At 41.1% G+C, this 26,441-nt stretch overlaps 1 protein-coding gene across 5 annotated transcripts in view; it reads left to right on the top strand.

The window, feature by feature from the left end:
- The window catches only part of dagla (diacylglycerol lipase, alpha), a 174,089-nt gene that overhangs the window by 91,371 nt on the left and 56,277 nt on the right, over positions 1 to 26,441 (top strand). For 4 of the 5 annotated variants that reach the window (XM_055649552.1, XM_055649551.1, XM_055649554.1 and 1 more), the window contains 3 exons: positions 16,593 to 16,728; positions 18,040 to 18,251; positions 23,523 to 23,624. In XM_055649552.1, the coding sequence (XP_055505527.1) occupies positions 16,634 to 16,728; positions 18,040 to 18,251; positions 23,523 to 23,624 (409 nt within the window). In that variant the 5' untranslated portion in view covers positions 16,593 to 16,633. Of the gene's footprint in view, positions 1 to 9,650; positions 10,307 to 16,592; positions 16,729 to 18,039; positions 18,252 to 23,522; positions 23,625 to 26,441 lie in introns of those variants that run through there. The other variant, XM_055649553.1, reaches the window with a different exon arrangement.

The raw sequence follows: 26,441 nt of genomic DNA, 5'->3' as shown, positions 1-26,441 counted from the left end.
AGGAATTGAAAGGGTGGATATTTTCCCCCAATGGGGTTCTCTACAACTAACGGCCATAGCTATATTATAAAAAAAGTGGTTTTAATGAAAGGGAAATTGTGTTTGGCAAATTTTCCAAAGTTCATTGAGGATGCAATAAATAGGATGATTGAAGGAGAACCAGTGACATCCTCAGAATCCAGAGGTGTAGAGTTTTTGGATTTTCAGAATGCATTTTATCAAATATGGAATAAGTAAGTTATTGTGTAGGATAAAACCGCACAATGTTAAGGATAAGAAATTGATAGACAAGGGAATTGGCTTACTAACAGAAAACCGGGTTGGGATGAATAGATAAGTTGTGGCTGGGCAATCTTTAACTAGTGGAGTGCCACGGGGATTGGTGCTGGTGCCTCAATTATGTTAAAGATATTGAAAGGGCTGAGTGTACTGCAGCTATATTGGGCCGATGCTACAAAAACACATGGGTTTGTAAGTAATGAGAAGGATAGAATGGATATAGATAAGTGAATGGAAGAAAGAATGTAAAAATAAATTATTACTTAAGTGAAATGAAATAACAAAATATTTATAATTATAAGGAATCTTGCGGTTCTAATGCATGAAAGGAACCAGAAAGTTTTTCGTACAGTTGATGCAAGTATATAGGAAGTCAGATTGATTATTGGACTTTATTGGAAAAAGTATGGAGTGAAAAAGAAGGGAACCTTTGATGCAATTTCACAGAATGTTGGTATGAACAAATCTTAAATAATGAATGCAGTTTTGGTCTTTGTATCTAAGAAAACATAGTCGCCTTGGACATAGCGCAGGAAAGGTCGGTAGGTTAATATATGAAACGATTGAGCCCATGCTCAAAGGTATTTAGAAGAATGAAAGGTGATTGTATTGAATCATAGAAAAATTCTGAAAGGGATGGACAGGGTGAATGTTTTTCCTCAGTGGGGTTCTCAAGAACCTTATTTGCAGAATAAAGAATTTCAAATAAAGTAGGTGAGCAGAAATTACTTTTGAGGGTCAGGACTCCTTGGAATTTTCTGTAGCTTGGAGCTGTGAAGATGGTGACTGAATACATTCAAGGTTGAGGTTAACTGGCATTTGAAGCATGAGAGTTAATGGGTATGAGAAAAGAGCGGGGGAAATTATGTTAAGTCCAAGATTAGATCCGGCACGGTCTTATTGAATAGCAGCGAGCCTCAAAATGTGAATGGCCCATTTCTGCAGCTATTTCTAATGGGGTGAGAGTACAGGCCTAGTTTTTTTAACCTCCCCATGTAAGGTAGATACACCATTAGAGGAATCAGTCTGGTGAACTTTTCCTGCACTTTCTCTATGATAAGTAAGCATTCCTTCAGTGTGCCAGTCCTGACAGAGCCTCTATTTTGGCCCCAGCATTCTCTTTGAAGTGCCAGTTACTGGGGTGTGTTAGTGAAATGATAGATAAACATGGTTTTACTGAATTACTTTTCAAGTAGCCCGTTGCAATTTCCTTTAAACCAGGTTCCACCACTTTTCTTACGACTTTACTCTTCTATGTTCTATCCTCTTCTCTCTCACAATCTCACTATTTACATATGCTGTTGAAATGAGCCTAACTGAATATTTCAAAATTAGGATTAGTGGCTTTTCATTAAACAAGGATTGCTGAAACAAAGCAGGAAAATGGAGTTAAGATGTTGAATAGCCATGATCTAATTGAATTTTCAGAGCAGAGACACTTAGGCCTATAACTGGATTATTTTAGTGGCCATTTCCCTTTGCTGTTTCAACCTGCTTAGTTAAATTTTGGCATCACTGCATTTACTAAGATTTAGTATTTGCAAATAAACACCACTTATCTATATTCTACATAAATACTGCCTGACATGCTGAGTTACTCCAGCACTTTGTGTCTTATTTTGTAAACGTGCAACTGCAGTTCCTTGTTTCTATGTCTCCCATTTAGTCTCTGTCTTGAGAAGAGGAGGGAATGGAGGTATCTTCCAACGAATCCACAATATAAAACTACTCTAATATAATACTAATTACCAATCTCACTCAGAAAGGTCTGGATGAGAACATACAATGGAATAACAAAATCACTAAGGATTTATTGTGATTGGGTTTAATCTTCATATACGATTTATCCCATGAATGACTTGTGAGTGCTGATATTGGTAGCAGCTTCCTGAAATGCATTGTTTCTTTCACAATACCAACATCTGGCAAAATAGGTGGTAGTGTTCCTTTGGAGTCATGTTGGCAATTTTCAATTCAAGTCATAGTCTTTTTAAACGATCAATTGTGATGTAAATAAATTATTTTAATTCTATATAGATTTAGTGAACCAGGTAAAACGGGCAATGTGTTGTCATCATGGAGTCAAAGTTCCTGTTGTATCATTTGTTATAAAATAAACATGCTTTAGCATCTTGCGAGGTAGGTTGTCATGGTGACAGTTCTCCTTTAATGTACATTACAGGTTCGGAGTAAGCCAGAATCAATGTTCGGCAAAGGATACAACCCATGTGGAGACTTGAAATACTGTTTGTGGAAAGCATTCCCTACTGCTAGAGCTTGCAGTTCAATACTGTTTAAAAACTAATCACAGTGAAGTGCTGTTAGTGAAACATTTGTTTTAGCATTTATCTGAAGAATACTTTTAATTTCCATGGGTAAGATGCTTTTTAATTGTAATACCCAGCAGTTTGAAGATCACTGCTAATCTGATATAATTAATGAGGCTGTGTTTCCTGCAAATGCCAAAGCATTCCATACAACTGGAATTAGAAATTCGATTGGTTGAAATATTTCTCCTGAAAGAAACCTTCCTGTTATTTTCACTGCAATGCTGTGCGATGCATCATCAGAGGTCAAATGGTAAGATTTTAAAAATCATCTCTAACAGTTTCAATTTTGGTGTAAATATGGGGCCAACTGGATATAATTTATTTTGGGGAATTTGGTTATGACACTACAATGAAGAAGCACTGCTATTAGATAAACAGGAAGAATCTTGGATCCTGATTCTTCTCCTTTACACATCTCGTACTAGAGTTGATTTGCTATTTTGTTAACATTGAGCAAGAGGGACAATATAATTCTAGAATTGATTATATTGATTTTGCACATGTTTTTTCCCCCCAATATGTTCATCTATTATGTTGGAAAAAAATGGATTTTAAAATGTTAGAAACTCTATCAACATATACTTGAAAAACAGTTACTTCCATACAAGCCACAGGTCTTTTGTTTTACCTTTTTGGAGATGGCATCAACAGCTATTATACATTTGTGTCTACTTTTTGTCTGAAATGTCTATTGTGGTTCATACAATATTTGGAAACCATTTTCATGCAATGTTACAGATATATGACAATTAGTTACATATTATAGATGAATGTGAATATATAGGATCATGCTGTGAATTTTAAGATCCCTTCAATGTGTAATTGTTCCATTTCCAAGGATCTCTCTCTGTTAATGCTTCCATTTGAACCGTGGGATTTATGTTTTGCTTCTTGTGGACTATGATTGTGGTGTAGTCATACAATATGTATTTTCTCCACTTTGAATAATCCAGCTCTTTTCCCTTACTCAAAATTAAACATCCATTTCCGCAGCCATTAGTTTGGTTGCAATGTGTATCTGATCAGGTATGTTTGCACAGTTTGCCAAGGCATCTTCAACAGTGCTCCTGAAATCTGCAAGTTCCGCTGGTTTACATGATGGGTAGCAAGTTCTCTCCAAGCCAAATGTCATCCTGGAAATATATGATTATTCTGCAATATCACAGGAAGTAAAATCACTGAGTTCCCTGTCTAACAGCAGTGAGAATATTTTCCTTTTGCTATTATTCAATAAATGGTTCACAACCACATTATAAGGGACAATAAATAGTAGTTGTGTTAAAAGCAACTCCCATGACTTAATTAAAAAAAATAACTGGTTTGTGGTTAATCTGTTCCCCATCAACCTTTGGCCACCATTGAACCACAATCTTCAATATTGTTTTGATTTATTTATGTAATCAAATGTAATTAGATCAACTGCAGTGGCAGTATTCAAGTTTCTATCTTGATCATTGGTACAGGCCTTTCTTTGCTTTATACCCACAATGTGCATAGATTCTTTTCCCAGGAACTCTCCATCTTGAATTTCTACCTCACCTGGTCTCTCGCAACATGTAACACCGAGGCATACATGAGAGCAGGGGTCACCGCTGCCCGATAAACTCCTCATTCCATTTGGCCGCTCAATCACTCCAGGCGTAGTTATTAAAGGGTATTGGTCCACTTTCATCATTTGTCTGTGCTGTTTTCTCCCTTCATAAATTTTGCTTTCTTTCAAAATACCACATAATTATTCACTAAAAGGATTTTGTGATTAGTGATGAGTAGAAGCCACAGTCTGTAAACTGCACTTGTTCTTGGATGCTCTGAAATGTACAAGGATTCGATATTAATGTCGGTAGAACAGGACAAACCATTGAATATCTTAACTAATTGCATTTTGAGACAGGAAATTTGAAACAGAATAGTAAATTCAATGCCAAATTATGTACAAGAAGCAAAATTATGAGAGGGGAGAAAGATGGAATTTTTTTAAAAGCCCACTTCTGAGGGAGGCAGGGGAGTGCTGGAATCTTACGTTTAGGAACAGTTTGAGTTGGATGACCACGCCTCCCGTGGGGGCTAGGGGTAGGGACGGGTGCATTGGGGGAGCAGACCCAATGGGAGAGAAGGGCAGTGGGTGAGGTGAGTGGGGGAGTGGGATAGGGGGGAGGTGAGGAATGGGGAGCAGGGAGATAGAGGGAGAGGAGGGGGTAGGGAGGGGAGAGGGGTTATGGAGGGAGTGACGGTAGGGGAAAGGAGAGAGAGAGTGAGGTGAGGGAGGGGGTGGGGGAAGGGAGGAAGAGAGGGGAAAGATGAGGGAGGGTGAAGAGGGGAGGGATTGCTGGGGATGAGGGGGAATGGAGGAGGATAGGGGGTAGGAAGAGGAATGGCGAGGTGCAGTTGGGGGAGGGTTGCCGTGACTCGCGTCATATTGGGGATCTCTGGCGTCACAACGGGAACCCCTCTGCCGCGCCTGCGCAGTTGGGTGTTATGGGGCAGTGGTGGAATATTGCCTTGCGGGACGGGGCCCAATGGGTCCGTACCTGGTCTAGTATATTTTAAATCCTCAGCATTAATAGAGTTCTAAAGGAATGTGATTCTATACAATGTTAATTCTGGTACTACCTTACCCAATCCTCCAAAAAGCAAGCTGTTACAGCTACGTGAATTGAAAATTTAGTGAGAATAATTTTTTAATATTAGGCTCAAGAGGTAAAGGTTATTGAACTCAGATGCATACATAAAATTAAGATGCATATTACCCAGGATCTGACGTGTTAGTTTAGAGATTCAGCATAGAAACAGGCCCTTCACCCCATCGACCACACTAATTCTATATCATTCCACTTTTCCAATGTTACGTCAATCTCTTCCCCACTTCTCTCTCTCTTCCCCCCCCCCCCCCCCCGAGCTTACACTTTTCTCGAACCATTGAAATGCTTTAAAGAAGACCAAGCATTTACTGCTAGAAGCCTTACAATGTGGTATCTTAGCAACTGCTATGTTGATGCATCATTGGAATTGTGTCTACTGCATATTCACAGCTATGAACTAACATATCAAGCTCCAGCTCAGGCTTTTGAGAGGGAACAAAACCATTTCATTCTTAATGTTTGTGCTAAGTCTTTGAAAGGCCTATTCAATTTGGCCTGCTCCTCTGCTCTTTCATAGCCAGGGGACTCATGACATCATGAAGCCTGTAAAAAGATACAAAAGGCAATTCTCTGTGTTAATGCAATAATGCTCTTCTGAATTCCATAATTGTTTGATTTTTACAGTTTCATCTAAAACTTTATTTAGGACATTTGAATTATTAGTCTTTGAGTGGAGAAAAATGTGGTATTGCCAAAACCCCAAAATAAGGTTTCTTTCTTTTGGCTTTTTTGGATGGAAGTTTGTAGCGCGGGATCTCAACAACTCACTAATCAACTGGATTAGAATAGAAAATTAAGAAATAAAAGATCAGTATCTGACCTACACTGCCATTTAAGCAATTAAGATATGTTTTTTTTGGAATTCTTAAAATGTCACTGTTACTGGCATCTAAATTATGGTGAAGCTGATGTCTGACAGGACATGAGTGCTAAAATTTCAAATGGACGATGTATAATTGACCATTCACATCTGTTCATGACAATGTTTTGTGTTTTTTTGCATTGTTCTGCTAAATCAATGCAAATTTCTTTTGGAAACACTAATCATAAGTGTGTCAAGTAAAATTTTGCTTTTCAGAACTCCATGAATACATTTTGTATAAATGCTCATAAATTTAGTCTTAACAATTTGAATTTTGAGAATTTGTGCAACGCTGATGGACTGGCTATAACACAATTTCGAGATTTTCTTTTGCTGGAAGCATTTTAGCAATCTGGATTTGGAAACTTACCTTGAGGCCTGCTAATTTGTTCAGATGTTAATCCTTTTCTAGAGTTAAAGGAAAACAAGGTGTTTCATGTCCTCCTTTAATGTTTTAACATTTGAACCATGCCCATTTATGAAAACAGGTGCAGAATATTTACAATTAGTCACATAATTTGGTGAATGCTTGGGAGTGGTTAGCAGAATCCTTGTTGAAGGTGTTTTTGCATTCCTAATAATATTAACAAATACATGCTTTAATAATATGGCTGATGTGAATGTTTATTATCTAATGAGAAAATGCGTAAAAACTGCTATATGATTTATGAATTATTAGTTCTCGATTATTAAAAGGGAAGGAGATGTCAGTCTATCTGTAGTTCTGTCAGCAGTGGATAGATGTGACAGATGTTCCTCTTACTTTCAGTTTAATCTGGTGTGCTATTTGAAAGCTACAGCTACAGAGAATTCAGCAACATCACCTTTGAACAATCGAAGGGGTTCAATAGTGATTTCTGGACCATAATGGATATTTAACGGGGACATTTTCTTATTTTCTGCACACTCGGAATATTCCCTTCCCTGGTGCAGTCAAGAGATCCATTTGAAGTTTTCACTCTACCCCAATCTGTTGGGAGTGTGGAAAAATGCTTATATTGATACATAACTCTCAGGATCACACAAAAGCATTATTTAAATCTGTCTGGTATTTGTTTATCGACTTGCACCAGGCTTGAACATCTGAACAAAACCATCCTGAGCAGATGGTGCGAGTTATTCATATCTCCTTCGTTGACTAACAATTAGATGTGGAGTGAACGGTAGTTCTAAGTAAGTAAGTAAGTAAGTTTATTGGCCAAGTATTCACATACAAAGAATTTGCCTTGGTGCTCCGCCCACAAGTAACAACATGACATACAATGACAGTTACGAATGACTCAGAAAACACCAAACATTAATCATAATAAAACATTAATGATAAAACACCATCGATCAAGCATGTGAACCAACAAAATACCAGATCAAAGGGAGGCTACAGATTTTTGGCTGTTGAATAGAGCAACTACTCGTGGATAAAAACTGTTTTTATGTCTGGCTGTGGCAGCTTTGACAGTCCAGAGTCGTCTTCCAGAGAGAAGTGACTCAAAGAGTTTGTGGCCAGGGTGAGAGGGGTCAGAGATGATCTTGCCCGCTTGCTTCCTGGCCCTTGCAGTATACAGTTCATCAATGGAGGGGAGGTTGCAGCCAATAACCTTCTCTGCTGATCGGACGATTCGCTGCAGCCTCCAGGTGTCGTGCTTGGTGGCTGAGCCAAACCAGACCATGATGGAGAAGGTGAGAACAGACTCTACGATGGCCGTGTAGAATTGGACCATCATTGCCTGAGGCAGATTGTGCTTCCTCAGCTGCCGTAGGAAATACATCTTCTGTTGTGCCTTTTTGACTGTGGAGTCGATGGTAGCCCCCCATTTAAGGTCCTTGGAGATGATGGTTCCCAGGAACTTAAAATACTCCACAAATGTTACTGTGGTGTTGTTGATGGTGAGGGGAGGGGGAGCTCTCCTAAAGTCTACAATCAATTCCACTGTCTTAAGAGCATTGAGGTCTAGGTTGTTGAGATGGTACCAGGACGCCAGCTGTGACACTTCCTGTCTGTAGGCAATTTCCTCCCCATCCTGGATCAGTTCAATCAGGGTTGTGTCGTCCGCAAACTTGAGAAACTTGACAGAGGTGTCTATGGAGGTGCAGTCGTTAGTGTAGAGGAGAGCAGAGAGTACGTAGCCTTGCAGTGCTCCTATGCTGAGCGTTTGCGGGTCCGAATTGTGTTTTCTCAGCCTCACAAGCTGCTTCCTATCTGTCAGAAAGCTGGTGATCCACCGACAGAAGGGTTCAGGCACAGTCAACTCGGAACGTTTGCAGATCTAAAATCAACAAACAGGATCCTAGCATAGGTCCGTTGACGGTCTGGGTGCTGTAGGATGAAGTGCAGGCCCAGGTTGACAGCTCTATTGGCCCAATATGCAAACTGCATAGGATCCAGCAGGGGATCGTGATATTTTTCAGCTTGGCCAGCACAAGCCTTTCGAGTGTCTTCATGACTGCAGAGGGCAGTGCGACAGGCCTGTAGTCATTAAGACAAGTAATCCTTGCCTTTTTAGGTACATGGACCATGGTGGAGACTTTGAAGCAGTCAGGGTAAGTACATGTTTGCAGGGACTGGTTAAAAATGTCTGTATAGATCGGTGCCAGCTGTTTGGCACAGACTTAAGAGTAGAGGGGGAAACATTGTCAGGTCCCAAGAAATTGTGTTGAAGTTTACTCTGGGATATAATCCCACAAACAATGGGAATATTAATTTCCTTGGTGAAATCAAGAGGAAAAATGTAAAACATACATTGAACGACGATCAAGAAGATGGCTACCTTTATCAATTTTACTTTTATTTCCCTTGCACCTTGGATTGCCTCTCATGATAGCTTAAAGGTTTCTCCTGTATTTCTCTTATCCTCAAACAAATATCTCTAATCTATTGCCAGGTCTGTAATTTAATAATTTGTTTTGAAATTCATCTTGCTATTTTATTTCCCCCAAATGCTACAGTCCAGAGGATGGGCACGCATGAAATATGCTCCAAACCATGAACCTGAGCAAAAGGTATTGGGAAATGCTACTGTAACCTGACTAAATATCCACCTAAATATCCAAAAGTTCAGCCTTTTTGTATATGATGCTGCATATATTGTGTTATTTTCACATCTCCCCAGCACCAACTGCTCTGTCTGATTGCCTCCCGTGCCCCTCTCTGGTTACCTTCATTCTTGTGAATGTCTATATGGCTACTCCCTCTCACCCGCTCTCCCTTTTTCATGTTGTCCTTTTTCTACCCCTGTTTCCCATGCTCTTTTTCACACATGCACAGTCGCACATTCTCATATATACCCACTCACTCAATCACTCTCATACAAATATGCACACACTCTAATACACACACACGCTCACACACACACTCTCTTGCCAGCATGGATTCAATGCCAAATGTTTCATGGCTTGGTGGTTGATCTGAATCCTATGAAAGGCACCAGAAGCTGGTTGTAGGATATACAAAATTCAGGAATACATTGTTGCTACAAGCAGTGAGTCACTAGCGTGTTTCATATCTATGTGTCTGTTTCTATTAACTAATATAAAAATCCTTTGCAATAAATGAGTGGCTTAGCTAATGAAACAGCATCTTTAATTTGATAACTTTTCAACGTGGGGAGATATAATAGACGTTATTCAAGTGTATTATGGATAAGTGATGTCTGAAAATCCAGACAATGAAGCTGTTCATCGGCAGTCGCTCTGCTTGTTGAATGGACTCCCTGTGTTGAAATTCATTATGAAATGTTGAGGTAAAAGATTTTCACTAAAATTTAAGCACTAAAATCTAGCTTAAAATTCTTAAAGAAGTCGACAACATAATTTTTGCTTTTAATTAAAAAATACTATCTTTAGTTCTATTTTTGGGTATTTGATTTTCCTCTTTAGTAACAGCTGCCATCTAATGGAGCAAACAGCAGCATGTTCCAACACTTCCAAGTTCTCATTGCTTTTGAATTTGTTCTGACGTAATTTCCTTTCCAAGTTGCATGCAGAGTTTGAACATGTTCCAGAGGAAAAAATGCAACAATATTCGGACGTCTACTGTTCCAGTAGAATTTGACAAGTTTCTTCACTATATGCACAGTCACCCTCTTAAAATGTTTCAGCTTTAGACATTGATTCTCGGCCTGGCAGGTGTGGATAACTGGATTGAAATGACGCCATGCAAAAGCAGAACATGTCACAGGGCTTGGGATTGTAAATTTAAGGTATTTTATATAAGCAACTTCCAGAGTTTTTTTTAAGAGCATATGCTAAATGGTAATTTAACTTTTCAAAGATTTTGGACTGTCTAATACTGTGTATATAATATTGAAAATGAAATCTACAGATTCTTATTCAGACTTGCTCTCATAAGAGGTGGCATCTTGGAGAAATGTTGATTATTTTAAGGGTGTGTAACATTTTTCAGGCTTTGTACTCGGTTGCAAAGTTCAGTATCAGGAAATTGAATTACATTGCTGTAAAGAAACTCCCATTCATTTAAATGTATGAAAATAAATATAGATTGGTTTTCAGGTTTGCACTCAAACTAATTAGATTTCTGATATATGCAGTTTTTAGATGCTGTTATCAATAAACATCTGCTACCATGTTTCCCTTTCTTGAAAATGATCATTCAATTTTTGTCAGATCTCTTGCATACTGATTTTTCATGTGCAGTCCATCGGGTTATTTAACCTGCACCCTTCCTTCCCTCTCTCTGCTTACTTTCCTCCCTCTGAATGCCTGTATATTATCACTCTCCTTGCCAGCTCCCCCTCAAACATGGTTGAGACAGAATTGGTCTGCAGTTGGCATCTGCCTACATTTTTAATTTTAGAGTTTATAGGTGGCAAATGTGTGTAAACCTTAGGTGAGTTTACCATTATCCTTAGCTCAATAATGCAGATGTCGATAGGAGCTTATGTTACATAGATCTACGATTAAAGTTGATATCTCCCTGGACTTTGTTACCACTCTGTACAGTAAATGTACCTTTTGCACTTTCCGAATAGTACAAATTAATTTCTGAACATTTACTAATAGAGGAAATAGGAAAAAAAGTGGGACTGTAGTAATTTTATTATTACCGTGGTGAAATGTTGAAGTGGCAATTTAAAAAAATCAAAATAATGCATCCATTGATAGTTACTTTACAAATGTGTGATTATTTTCATAGATGTGGAATATTCATTATGTTTCTGAATGGTAGTGTGTTCGATAGGATGTTTGTGTGTGTAAAATAGCCCATATTTCATGTAAATGTACCAAATTATTTGCTGGTTATCTTAGCAGCATGGTCATAAGTCGTACAAGTGAACAACAAGTAATTTTACTATGAGACGATGGAAGTGTTTCTAAAAAACTCAGGTTATAGAAAATTGTGTTATGAAAACATCATTTCAATGGGGGATAGAAAGTTTCAGCCTCATGAAATCAAATTTCTTTCATCTCTGTAGGATTTTCAAAAATATATATATTTTTTGAGGCTGTAAGTATTTTTGTTTCTGCAAACTAAAAATAGAGTATCATTGCACGTATCAATAGAAGTAATTGATTGTCAATTTACATGGCCTCCTATGTGAAACTGACTGTCTGTGTTCTTAAGAGCCAATAGTGTATGATTACTGAGGGGAGGTTACATAAAATTTGGGTTTTTCCTCAACTGTTTTCTTTGCAAGCCAGCTTTTTTTCTGTCTGTAACTTTTCAAAGTAATTTTTAAGAGGTTCTCCGGTTCTTGACCCAAATACTGTCAAAACGTATTCAGCCTAAATAATACAAGTAATGTACTAATTCATCAATCACGTTATATTCAATTTGCATTATGAAATCGCATGTTATAGAAGAAGTACCTGTATACAGCAATGCAGTTAATTTTGATTGGTAAATATCTTTTGGAAAAATACTCCCACATTAAAGATTTTGTAGATTAACTATATGCAAAATATGTTATGATTTTCAGAGATGTAGCTGGCGTTATTGCTAAGTTTACATTTTGCTTTTTAACCTACGGTATTATTGTCCAATTAGTCTATGTCACCGTTTATAGGAAAACTTAGGACTGTCTGAACAGGATATGCAAATCATGTACTCGCCCCACCAATTTTTTTACCAAGATACTAAACTGAGATTCTCAGAATCTATAAACTTCAATAGCAATTGCAATCTGTAGGATCCCTATGCTAGTATGTATGTTATCAGTACCAAAGAGGTGGTTTGGCAATAGTTAAGTTTTATCATGGTGTGAAAAGCATGTGTTGAATGACAGCCGTGACATTCTCTGGCATGTTCAGTACTGCAACTTTACACCATCACATTGTGTATGCTGAACCTTTCAGGGAGGTACTATTAGAGTGAAGTGTGCCAATTAACATGGGAATTTGGACACAAGCTTCTTAATTTTCACATTTATCTACTTTTGGCAGATACTTTTGGCAGGGTGGTGGCTCCAGAAATAGTGGATGCATTGGTGATCATTTTCCAATGTTCAATAGATTCAGGATCAATTCCTGTGGATTGGAGGATAGCTAATGTTATCCCACTTTTTAAGAAAGGAGCGAAAGAGAAAACGGGGAATTACAGACCAGTTAGCCTGACTTTGGTGGTGGGAAAGATTCTGGAGTCAATTATTAAAGAGGTAATAATGGGGCTTTTGGATAGCAGTAAAAGGATTAGTCCAAGTCAACATGGATTTATGAAAGGGAAATCATGCTTGACTAATCTTCTGGAATTTTTTGAGGATGTGACAAGTAAAATGGATGAAAGGGATGAAGTGGATGTAGTATATCTAGACTTTCAGAAAGCCTTTGATAAGGTCCTGCACGGGAGACTGGTGACTAAAATTAGAACACATGGTATTGGGGGTATGGTGTTGACATGAATAGAAAATTGGATTGCAGACCGGAAGTAAAGAGTAGGAGTGAACGGGTCCTTTTCACAATGGCAGGCAGTGGCGGGTGGAGTGCCGCAAGGCTTGGTGTTGGGGCCGCAACTGTTTACCATATATATTAATGATTTGGAAGAGGGAATTAGGAGCAACACTAGCAAGTTTGCAGATGACACAAAGCTGGGTGACAATGTGAACTGTGAAGAGGATGTTAGGAGGTTGCAGGGTGACCTGGACAGGTTGAGTGAGTAGGCAGATGCGTGGCAGATGCAGTATAACATAGATAAATGTGAGGTTATCCACTTTGGTGGCAAAAACAAAGGGACAGACTATTATCTCAAACGGGGTTAGGTTAGGTAAGGGGGAGGTGCAGCGAGACCTGGGCGTCCTTGTACACTAAAAGTTGGCTTACAGGTACAGCAGGCAGTGAAGAAAGCTAATGAAATGTTGGCTTTCATAACAAGAGGATTTCAGTATAGGAGTAAAGAGGTTCTTCTGCAGTTGTAAAAGGCTCTGGCGAGACCACATCTGGAGTATTGTGTACAGTTTTGGTCTCCTAATTTGAGGAAGGACATCCTTGTGATTGAGGCAGTGCAGCGTAGGTTCACGAGATTGATCCCTGGGATGGTGGGACTGTCATATGAGGAAAGATTGAAAAGACTAGGCTAGTATTCACTGGAGTTTAGGATGAGGGGCTATCTTATAGAAACATATAAAATTAAAAAAGGACTGGACAAGCTAGATGCAGGAAAAATGTTCCCAATGTTGGGCAAGTCCAGAACCAGGAGCCACAGTCTTAGAATAAAGGGGAGGTCATTTAAGACTGAGGTGAGAAAAAACGTTTTCATCCAGGGAGTTGTGAATTTATGGAATTCCTGCCACAGAGGGCAGTGGAAGCCAAGTCACTGGATGGATATAAGAGAGAATTAGATAGAGCTCTAGGGGCTAGTGGAGTCAAGGGATATGGGGAGAAGGCAGGCACGGGTTATTGATAGGGGAAGATCAGCCATGATCACAATGAATGGAGGTGCTGGCTCGAAGGGCCGAATGGCCTCCTCCTGCACCTATTTTCTATGTTTCTATGCTACATAATGATGTTGTGAAAGAATCACAGGAAATTTAAAACACAGGCCATTAGACCAATTGTGACTGTGCCAGCTGAAAAAGTGCTCCTCTGTCAGAACCCATCTTCCAGCCCTGCTGATCACACAGCCCGTTATGTACACTTCCAGTACTTTTTGAGTGAGTCCTGCCTCTGCCTCTTTAACAAACAGAAATTTCTGCACACTTAAAGCCTTCAGACTTAAATCAATGTACAAAATCATGAGAGGAATAAATTTGGTAAACGCAGAGTAGGGAAATCAAGAACTAGAGGACAGGTTTAAGGTGTGGGGGAAAGATTTAATGGGATCCTGAGAGGTAACTTTTTTACACAAAGGGTGGTGGGTGTATGGAACAAGCTGCCGGAGGAGGTAGTTGAGGCAGGTACTATCGCAATGTTTAAGAAACATTTAGAGGAGTACATGGCTAGGATAGGTTTAGAGGCATACATGCCAAAAGCAGGCAGGTGAGACTAGTAATCATATATAATTATGTATAATTATACTATATAAAAATAATATAAAGAATATAATAAGGTTTTTTAATGAGACTGCTGCAGAGGTTCTCCTGAACCAGCTTAATTAATGGGTGAGTGCAGTTCCTGTGGATTTCCCCGTTTACTGAACCCCACTGACTGCCAGTGTGCACCACCAGAGGCCCGGCCCGACGCTCACCAACCCGGCGGAGGCCCAGCCCAACTCACACCACCTACCAGCGGCCCGACAGCCCGACCGATCCTCCATAGCATCCATCGGCTTACCGACAAGCCTGACCGACCGACTGACCGACCCTGACCCTAACCCTAGCTGTACATTTGTTATTTAACATTTTTATTTAACAGTTAACATTATAACTTTATAAAGACAAATCAATTGAGAAACAAAATGAACAGCAAGGTGAGCATTACCTTTATCTCTTGGAAACCTTGTAATTGTTTTGATGTAATTGGGAGGCAACCATGATCCCAGAGCCCTCGCTGCCTAGCGACCATAAAACAAAGCATGGGATTGGTCAATTTGTGCCCGACCTCAATATCAAACGTGCATTGATTGGGCAATTACTACAATCACATCTTTGCTATAGTGCAATTATTTTTTTTTACCAGAACTAAGCACAACACTCAAACCATGGTCAAACAAGTGTTGAACATTATTAGGGCATAACCTGATTCTCTGGTGTTCTATGCCTTTGCTAATAAAGGAAGGTATCGTGTTGCTATTTGGTCACTTTATGAAACTTTTCTACTACATTTGAGGAAATGTGAACATACATGCTCCATCTAGTCTTCAACACCTGCCATTCATTGTATATTTCCAAGTTCATCACCTCTTTGTTCTCCAAAGGAAATATACTTCATCAGATTTTTGCCCAACTGGATCATTAATATTTTTATGATGATTATGGTTTTCCTTCTCACTGTCACCCAATTGCTGATTTACTGCTAAAGTACTGAAGGCCACTGAAAGTCTATTCTTATCAGGCAATGAAACTGCTGACAAACAAACCATCAAAAAAAGCTAGATTTAAATTGTTAGTTATAAAGAAAATGTTATTGGAGCTACTGTTTTTGTAGAAATTGGTTCTAATTCAGGGTGCTGCTTGGTATTGAGTAATTCCATTGTGATCACTTCAAAACCAGAGAGTTCTGCAAATCACACAATATCCATCTCACAATGTTGAGTTGGGAATCTTCTCATGCAATTAACACCAATAACCGAATCTCTAGTAATTGGAATGATTATATATACAGTACCTATCTGAACCAAATCACTTTTGTTCGTACCTTATTTTGTTTCGCTTTCTCTGCTAATGTTTTTACATCTGCCTTCCTGTAGCAAAATTATTATAGCTTCACTGATTTGAATTTTATAAATAGAACATCTCCAATATGTAGATACACTGCATGGTTAAAATGTTAAATAAAATTGAGCAAAACACAAACAGCTGGAAGAACACAACAGGTCAGGCAACATCTGTGGCGGAAATGAACAGATGATATTTCGAGTCAGGACTCTTCTTCAGACTGACCCGAAATATTGTCTGTCCATTTACTCCACAGACGCTGCGTGATCCACTGAGTTAAGGGCCTGTCCCACTTTCACAACCTAATTCACGACCTTTTTTCATCATATTGAAAAAACGCCCCGACCTACTTGATGCCACGAGTACCTACGACTAGCATCACGACCTACCTACGACCTATACCTACGACCTTGTGACGACATGCTGCAAGTATGTCAAGGGCAAATTCGACAGAGGTCATGAATTAGGTCGTGAAAGTGGGACAGGCCTTTAACTCCAGTACTGTGTTTTCCTCAAGATTCTAACATCAGCAGTTCCTTGTCTGTATTAAATAAGATTGTTTGGATGTATAGATCCAGCTATTGATTGGACCCATGAGGTGATTCTGCAGTTCCAATTGGATATTTTTAATTGCACGTAAACATGTCACGTGTATTGTTTGCAAAATCATGGGTCTAGGTGTCTTTATGTTTATTGATTGATAACATTTTATTTCCTATAGGATTCCGGCATTAATGAACAAATTAATTGGTAGCGGAGACCATGCCAGGGATAGTGATCTTTAGGCGGCGCTGGTCAGTGGGGAGTGATGACTTGGTGCTGCCGGGAATCTTCCTCTTCCTCGTTCACACTACCTGGTAATGATTGTTCTTTTCATTGTTCTTCCTCTTCTAAATGGCATATTTTGTGAACTGACAATGGAGGTGGAATTTACTTGACAATTAAAACATTATAAAACATTATACAAATGAAATTTATCACAATTATCCAGACATAGAACATAGAGTAGTGCAGCACAGGAACTTTATTCAGCCCACAATGGCGGTACCGAACTTAATGCCAAATTAAGCCAATCCCTTTTGTCTGCACACAATCTATATCCCTTAATTCCCTGCACGTGCCTATGTAAAAGCTTCTTCAAAAACACCACTCATATCTGCTTCCATCCACTACCATCCTGGCAAGTGTGTTCCAGGCACCTGCCACTCTCCTTTACATTTTTCCCATCTCACCTTAAAAATTATACGATACGATAAAACTTTATTCATCCCCAGAGAGAAATTGGTCTGCAAACAGTCACCACACACAAGGTACACAAAAAACATGAAATTAAAAGTGAAAACAAAAAGAAAATGACAAGCGACTGTTGGCTGGCTGTAGTGTGCACAGCATCTTCACCGGAACAAATGAGCAAACAAACACAGACTTATCCCCTGGGCAGAGGATTCTAAATCTAGAGTGCCCCCGCTCCCCACACCGGCCCCCCTTAGTTCTCCCACTGTCCCTCACGGAGGTCTCCCCCATTGACTTCCCCTCCACCTCCTTACGCTCATTGACCGTTGATCGTGGGTCAATTGTGAGGCCCCACTGTCGCTGAGGTTCCTGTTACCGCCGAGGCCCCCAATGCTCCTGTTTCCGCCGATATGAGTATTTGACATTTTCACCAGGGGAAAAAGATTCTGACTGTTTACCTGTTTATCTGTGCCTTTTATATTTGTATATACTTCCATCAGTTCTACACAGCCTCCAATGCTCAAGTGAAACCAAAACAAGTTTGTCCAACTTCTCCTTCCAGCTACTACCCACTCATCCAGACATTATGCATTGTACATCTCTTCTGAACACTCTGCAAAGTCTCCACATCCTTCCTGTAATGGGGCAACCAGAACTGCAGATAATACTCCAAATCAGACCTTGCATCAGAATGCCAAGTTAAAGGGGATTGCCCTTCTAAAGATAACTAGAATCATTTGTTTTTATGTGTAGCACCTGTTAAATATGTTGAAGTAAACGGCACAAAACTCAACATAAAAATGCATTAAAAAGTGATCCTGCCTCTCCATCTCCTCTTCTCCATTTCTCCTCTGATCTACCTCACTACCAACCCCTCAAACTCTGACTCCCTCACTCCCATACTTTTTCTTATGGCATCTGTTTTATGTTTGCAGGTTTGTGGTGCTTGCTGTAGTGCTATTCGGCTTGACCTACAGCCCCCAAGAGCCATGTTCACTCAACTTAGTAGATCATGGTAGAGGTTATTTAGGCATTCTCATCGCTTGTATGATATCTGAGGCAGCAATAATCTGGCTGAGTATGCGAGGCAGCATTCTTTACACAGAGCCAAGAGATTCAATGCAGTATATTCTGTACATCCGAATGGGTAAGATGTTCTTATAATCTGTTGAAAATGGTTGTTCTAGGACATCAATAATAATTCATTGTGACAAATCCTACCTTAGTATTTATTAGTAAGGCTCCCAAATTGAATTTGCAATCTTTTTTTTAGACTTATTTCTCTAAAATGTATGTACTTTAATGCTAAAAACACAAATTATGTTTGAGGTGCATATTGTCACCAGTAAACAATAAAAGTGGATTAGGCTGATTTGATTAAAGCTGGGAACTGAGCCTTCTGTTTTGCGTTAATCATGGGACACTTGCTAGTATTAATCTATTCAATTTGTTACATTCTCTTATTTCTGTACTGCTGACACTTAATCTGAATTTGCCAATTTTTCAAATAATGGCAGGGAACGAAAGACACAAGATCATGAAATAATAATGTGCATTTGGAATATTGGATGGTATTAAAAATATTAAAAGTTTCACTTTTAAAGCTCCAACGTGTGCTCCTATAAAGTAATCAGTTATGGATGATGCCCATAATTTGCTGGTTTCATTGTGAGGAAAGATCAAAGAAACATTTATTTTGAAACATGTTTCCCTAATACCCAGTGTTTAAGAAGGAACTGCAAATGCTGGAAAATCGAAGGTACACAAAAAAGTTGGAGAAGCTCAGCGGGTGCTGTAGTGTGCACAGCACAGCACCCGCTGAGTTTCTTCAGCTTTTTTGTGTACCCTAATACCCAGTGGCTGGTTGTATCATTGGTCGAGGTCAGCGATTGTTGTTCATCTACTGAAACGTGCAGTATGTGCAATTGGTTTTGTCTAATTTTTTGGATCTGTTTGTTTTCACTATGCTATGCATTATCTTCTTAGACAGTTCTTAAGGGTCACAGATTACTTGCTCCCACTTCGAGTTCCATGCGTTTTGAGGGAACTGATAAGGTTAATGTGAGTCTCGTGGACTCTGCCACAGATTATTATGTTTGACAGACAGAGAGGGTGGATAGATTGGGAGATGGTGCACTCCTCTCACCATTTAGTCTGGACTTATGTGTATCATTGATTGCACAGGAGGGTTCTGTTGCTGTTGCTAATGTCCCTTCTGATTTTGGATGGTCATGGGACAGAGATTCACAGGTCCATGAGGAAAACACAAAAAGATGAATAGCAGCTAGCATCAGTACTGAACTGATAGAACATTTTCAAACTGCATTTGGCAAATCTTTATTGATAACTAGACTAAGTGGGACCCATTGGGTCCCTGTCACACGGGAGGCCTGGTCCTCCAAAGGAACCCGTTCCCCAACGCAATATTCTACCACTCATGCCTATCCCCCTTCCATCAAATCTATCCCTCCCTGTCCCCCTCTCCCTCTACTCCCCCCTCTATCCCACCTTGCCCATCACCCCGGAACCCTTCTATCCCCCTCCCTACCATCCTGCATTCCACCACCCCTCTACCCTACTCCCTCCTTCTCTTCCCCCTCCCTCCTCCCTGTCTCTTCCCCCTCCTCCATCCCTCATCCCTCTCTCCCTCCCTCCCCCTCATCACTCTCCCCTCTCCCTCAATCCCTCTCCCTCTCTCCTCCCTCCTCCCCTCCTCCCTCTCACTCCTCTCCCCCCTCCTCCCTCCCCCCTCTCCTCTCCGTCTCCCTCCCCCCCCCCCCCCTCTCCGTGCTGTGGGCCAGGCTGCGGCGCTCCCTCTCTCCATGTAATGCTGTGGTGTGTTAGGGCCGCTCCCGGTGTCCGCGCCCACGAGCAGGAGCTGCTGGAACGCGGGACCCGCAGTGTCCTTAGCCAGCTGGTATACAGCTGGGCTCGCCGCTGCCCCCCCCCTCCCCCCCACATTTCCCTCTACTATTCCATCTTCCTCCTCCCCATTTACCGCATCCTCCTCCGCTCACTCCCTTTCCCTGCCCCAGCACCTACCCAGGTCATAGAGCAGCGCCAGGGCCTGGAACTCGGCCTGGTTCTCGTACTCGGCCTGGTCCTGGCTGGTCCATGGACCATGGACACACGGTCCATGGAGGCGGGGCTACTTGGGGCGGGGTTGCTTTGGATTCCTCCGAAAGTCCTGTTGGTAACGGCCGGAGCAATGGCGCAGGAAGGGGCGGACCGTCCCAGAGAGTGACAGTGAAAGAGACTATCCGCACGGCGCCGACTGGCAGGAGTAGAGATCGATCTGCGCACGCGCAGTTTTTAAGGTTTTTAAACCTCGCTAACTTTTACGACATTCAACCGATCAGAATGAAACTTGGTGCACTCGCATGGTGGGCTGGCAGCTCAGTCACTCAGGCCTGGTGGACTGGCAGCTCAGTCACTCAGGCCTGGTGACCAGGCAGCTCAGTCACTCGGGCCTGGTGGGCTGGCAGCTCAGACACTCGGGCCTGGTGGGCTGGCAGCTCAGTCACTCAGGCCTGGTGGGCTGGCAGCTCAGTCACTCAGGCCTGGTGACCAGGCAGCTCAGTCACTCAGGCCTGGTGGGCTGGCAGCTCAGTCACTCAGGCCTGGTGGGCTGGCAGCTCAGTCACTCAGGCCTGGTGGGCTGGCAGCTCAGTCACTCAGGCCTGGTGGGCTGGCAGCTCAGTCACTCACGGCTGGTGGGCTGGCAGTTGACTCACTCACAGCTGGTGGGCTGGCAGTTCATTCACGGCTGGCTGGTTGACTCACTCACGGCTGGTGGACTGGCAGTTGACTCACTAACGGCTGGTGGGCTGGCAGTTGACTCAAGCATGGCTGGTTGACTCACTCATAGCTGGTGGGCTGGCAGTTCACTCACGGCTGGTGGGCTGCCAGTTCACACACTCACGGCTGGTGGGCTGGCAGTTGACTCACTAATGGCTAGTGGGCTGGCAGTTCATTCACGGCTGGTGGGCTCACACACACACACACACACCGTCCATCACACACATGCACACACATTCACACCCACATACACACACACTCCATCACACTCACATGCGCACACACACACCTTCCATCTCACACACACATTGACATCCTCCATCTCACACACACACTCCATCACACACATACACTCACAGCCACACACACACAGACACCCTCCATCTCACACACAAAACACACACACACACACACACACACACACACACACACACACACACCATCCACACCCTCCATGTCACACACACACACACACACACACACCCTCCAGGACACTCATACCCACACACACCCTCCATCACACATCCACACCCTACATCTCCCTCTCACACACACCCTCCATCACTCACATCTATCACACACACACACACACACACACACACACACACACACACACACACACACACACACACACACACACACACACTAGACATATATGACAGTAAAACTCTCTTGAATCTTGAGCGCAGCCTCTCCACTGAGCGGGACTTGTGCAATGAGCGTGACCTCTTGACTGCGCAGGACTTCCGGAGTGAGCGGGACCCCTTGAATGAGCGTGACTTCTTGACTCTGCACGGCACAGCCACAGTTCAGTTCACTCATGGCTCAGACACAGTTCTGTTTACTCACGGTGCAGACACAGTTCAGTTCAATCTGGACTCAACACTAACTCACGATCTTCCAGGGTGACTGACTAATGTCTGGCCTCCGGGGCTTTATTCTCCTTGCCCCCTGGAAGGGGCGTTACCTTCATCATGGTGACTGACAGGCGAGAAGACCAATCTATATTATTACTAAAAGTCTCATCTTGACCACTTCCGGCCTACGTTGTAAATACATTTTAGAAAAAATGCTACCCTATATTGCGATGATTTTATCGCCATCTTACTTAACGTCCTCCTCTTCTCAAAGTGCCCCAAGGTTTTTTCCAATTGGTGAAATAATAAAAAAGTTATGAATGTTTAAAAAATTGTGAGATCAGCAGATTGGTCTTCTCGCCTGTCAGTCACCATGATGAAGGTAACGCCCCTTCCAGGGGGGCAGGAGAATAAAGCCCCGGAGGCCGGACTTGAGTCAGTGTAATATATATATATATATATATATATATGCCTCAACTTAAAAAAAACACACTAGTATTTAGCTCCTTAGATCTCCTTTAAATTCTCCCCTCTCACTTTAAAACTGTAGCCTCTAATTCTTAACAACACTAAGGGCTCAGGTTATTGCTAGAATTTTATTATATTGCAAATTTCAGCAACTATTTTAAACAATTTTCAGGGTGTGAATGACATTGGGAAAGCCATAAATTGTCTATGCAAACATCCTTTAGAAGATAATGGACTTCTCAATGAATCTTTGTAGATTGTGGTGAGGGTGTTCCTGCACTCTCTAAAGTATTACCTTGTTTTTCACTCCTGGTGAAAAACAAACAGCAGTAAATGTCTGTGGACGCCTGGTGCAGGAGTAGAGGTGATGGTGTTCACATTGTTAATGATATACTCCATTTGAAAGGAAGATGTTGGGCTATCACAATGACCTTGATGTTTGGCTGTAGGTAACATGTACGCCTCTGGTGGCTGTGTTAGGTGGATGGGTTGTATCAAACAGACTGATAGTGTTGGGGGGCTGGGGGTGGAATAGAAAGGCAATGTGGGATCTAGAGGTGTGTTGTTTATTGGATAGTAAAGCCTCTGTACGACTCCTACACCCACAGCATTGATATGACTGACCCAGTTAGTATCAGTGGTGCTGCCAGCAGTATTAAAGTGGGATGAATATGATGCTAATTTTTCTTTATCTTTTTCTGTATCTACCTTGTAAAGTAACTGTAAATGTTTGTTTTGCATGCATTATGTTTTTTTCCATTTTTAATTCAATGCAAGTCATAAGTATGGGAAAATTAAAAAAAAAACTGCACAAGCTAAAAATCTAAAATCAAATCAGAAAATGCTTGTGATACTCAGCAGATTTACGGGTCTTTGACTTGAATTGTTAATTCTGTTTCTCTTCTCACAAATGCTGCCTGACCTACTGAGTATTTCCAGCATTTTCTGTTATTATTTAAGTTAAAAATACTGGATGTACATTATAGACAAAGAAAAGAAGTAAGGAAAATAAGTGAACAATTTGTCACAAAAGTGAATTGGAATGACAGTGGAAAATATATAAAAGCAAGTTACTGGTGATTGGTAACTTATTTTGCAGTTTATTTTAATATTTGGTAATTGTATGGGATCCTCTGACAACTTGGTCACTGATTAAACTTTACTGGATATTTTACTTAATTCAGTCCTAATTTGTCTGTCAATCAACAACACATTCTGCATATGTCTTCTTAAATTTTAAGTTAATCTCTTTTGAGCATGAAATATAATCTATGTACCTGGCTTTTTTCTTACAGCAATAGTGCTAATAGAATTTGCATATGCAATCATAGGAATTGTCTGGTTAGCACAGTACTATCACTCTTGCAATGACACCACTGCAAAGAATGTTACCCTGGGTAAGTGCACTGAGCTAAGCATGCACTCAAGTTATTAGTATTATAATATGTATAGCCCGTAGAATGAATCTGAATTGTTCTGATGGTCAGCTTTCAGGATTAACAGAATCACAAAAATATAGATTCATTAATTTGTTTCTTGTCCATTGTACTTTTGAGCTTTTCTTAAATATTGTTTCACTTTTAATTCTGTACTAGACCAAGTGGGACCCGTTGGGTTCCTGTCACATGGGAGGGTTGGTCCCCGAACGCAATATTCCACCACTCACCATATCCCCCAACTGCGCAGGTGTGGCTGATGGGTTCCCGTTGTGACGCGAGTCACGGCAACCCACCCAACTGTGCCTCGCCATACCTTTTCCTCCCCCTATCCTCTTCCATTCCCTCTCATCCCCAGCACCCCATCCCCTCCTCTTGACCCTCCCTCTTCTTTCCCCCCTCTCCTCCCCCATTCCCTCCCTCACCTCCCCCTCCCTCTCCTTTCCCCTACCCTCAGTCACTCCCTCCCTCCCTCCATAACCCCTCTCCCTTCCCTACCCCTTTTCTCTCCCTCTATCTCCCTGCTCCCCCACATGGCTGACAGTTTCCCTTTGTGACACCAGAGATCCCTGTTGTGACACGAGTCACGGCAACCCTCCCCAAGTGTGCCTCGCCATCCTTCTTCCTTCCCCTATCCTCCTCCTTTCCACCTCACCATTGTTCTGTGGTCTAGTGTTGCAAGTTTCGTTCAGATTGATGGTATATTTTACGTTATTCACATTTTTTACTTTACAGAACATCACTTTGAGAAAAATGTCTTCCATCTGCACTGGTAGTTAGCAGTGTATCACAATGCGATCTCATTTACATTAACAAAAAACAGTTTAAAAAATGAGAGTTTTCCTAATAAAAAATAGACCACTCCCTCCATCACCTCCCTGTCTCCCTCTCCTTTTTGGTCCCCAATGCATTCCCATTCCCCCAATGCCCCTCTCCACCACTCCTCCATAGCCCCCACGTGAGGGAAGCTGCTGTGTCCCCCAACGCAACCCGTTTTTTAATGTAAATGATTCCCACCACTCACCCAAGTGGTGTGGAACACTGCTGCAGGGCAGTGGTTTAAAAAAAACTTTTTTTCTTATTCACCCTCCCTCATTTTTACACTTAACTACCAGTGCAATGGAATCGCACTGGTGTTCTGTAAAGGAAAAAATGTGAATAAAAAAATATCCATCATCTGCGAAACTTGCAACACTAGACCACAGAACAATGGTGAGTAAGAGAGACCAAAAATTGTAGCGCTATAGTGTATCATTTTAGTGTAATTTCAGGAACCCCTCACATTTTTCTCAAAGACATTTTTCTCAAAGTGGGGTTGTGCAAAGTTAAAAATGTGAATAACTTGTAAAATATAACATCAATCTGAACGAAACTTGAGAAAAACACACCACAAGACAATTGTGAGTAAGGGTGTCCAAAGATTGTAGTGCTATCGTGTACCGTTTTGGTGTAGTTCCGGGAGCACGCGCGCACACAGAATCGCAAACAAGATGAGAGTTTTAGTAATATATACTAGACCAAGTGCAGACCTGTTGGGTCTGCTCCCCCAACGCACCTGTCCCCTACCTGTATCCCCCACGGGAGGCGTGATGTGGACCTCTGAAGTGTGAATATTATTATTAGAACTCTTTGATCCTCAGAAGGTTCAGGCTCTGTTGTAGAGACTTGAGCTTGTAATCTAAATTGACTTTTCAGTGTCGTACTGAGAGTGTAATAAGAGCCTCATTTCACACAAATCAATAAACTGGAGCTCCCTCTGCCTGTGGTTCTCCAAGTGTAACGGGGAGCAGATTAAAAAATCATCATCCAACCATTTCACCATGTTTTTTGAAGGATTTTGTTGCACACAAAATAGCTGCCACTGATTACCAACAGCACACAAGTTGCTATATCTCAATATTACTACAGTGAAGCAATATAAAATAATGATAAATACAACATTGTGTGCAATGATAGGTGCAAAGCAGCAGAATGATGCATGATTGCAGTGTAAAATCTGAATTAATGCAAAAAGAATATTAAAGTTCATTAACAGAATAACCGACCAGGTAGAGTCAAGGGCAAGTGATGCACCAAGGCTATCCAATTTAGTGCTGATTTATCTGATGTTAGTCTGTTCCATTTAACTCATTGGCAGCACCATCTAACATGACTTCATTTGAAGATGGTACAAGCAGTGTACAGTGACCATTTCACCAATTCAGCATCTGCCACAGATTTATATAATAGCATGGTGGTTAAATTATTGGTAATAAAATGTAATAAAAAGGAATTGTAATTCTAGGGCTGGCAATTCAGAACCATGTGATGATGATGGGGAGGCCTGAGTTCAAGTTGCACCATACTAGTCGGGACCTTTTAGTCTGAAGAAGGGTCCTGATCCTAAACATTGTCTGTCCAATCCCACCATAGAAGCTGCATGACCCACTGAGTTCCTCCCACAAATGTTTTTTTTGCAGAAAAAGATGATTTTGTCAGAACACATAACATGGGCAGAAATATCAGCAATTAGCTTTTAGGTATCACCTGGTTACTTAAATAAGTAAATAGCTTCACTCAGTCTCCACCTGTCTGAGTGTATATCAATGGTTTCCTTTGATGAGAACTTGGCCAGTGAATTATACTTATTATATGATAATTTAGCATCTACCACAAGCAGAATTAATCAGGAAAAAAAGGTGACTTCTTCCTTGTCATTAATTGATTTAGATACTCGGGGCGAGTTACAGACGAAACAGCTATTTTATTCTTGGCAGTAAAATGTTACTACCCCATTAT

The sequence above is a fragment of the Leucoraja erinacea genome, chromosome 18, assembly GCF_028641065.1.
Source record: "Leucoraja erinacea ecotype New England chromosome 18, Leri_hhj_1, whole genome shotgun sequence".
Taxonomy (NCBI): Eukaryota; Metazoa; Chordata; class Chondrichthyes; order Rajiformes; family Rajidae; genus Leucoraja; species Leucoraja erinaceus.
The sequence above is the reverse complement of the archived record's forward strand: the minus strand, read 5'-3'. Positions and strand labels throughout refer to the sequence as shown.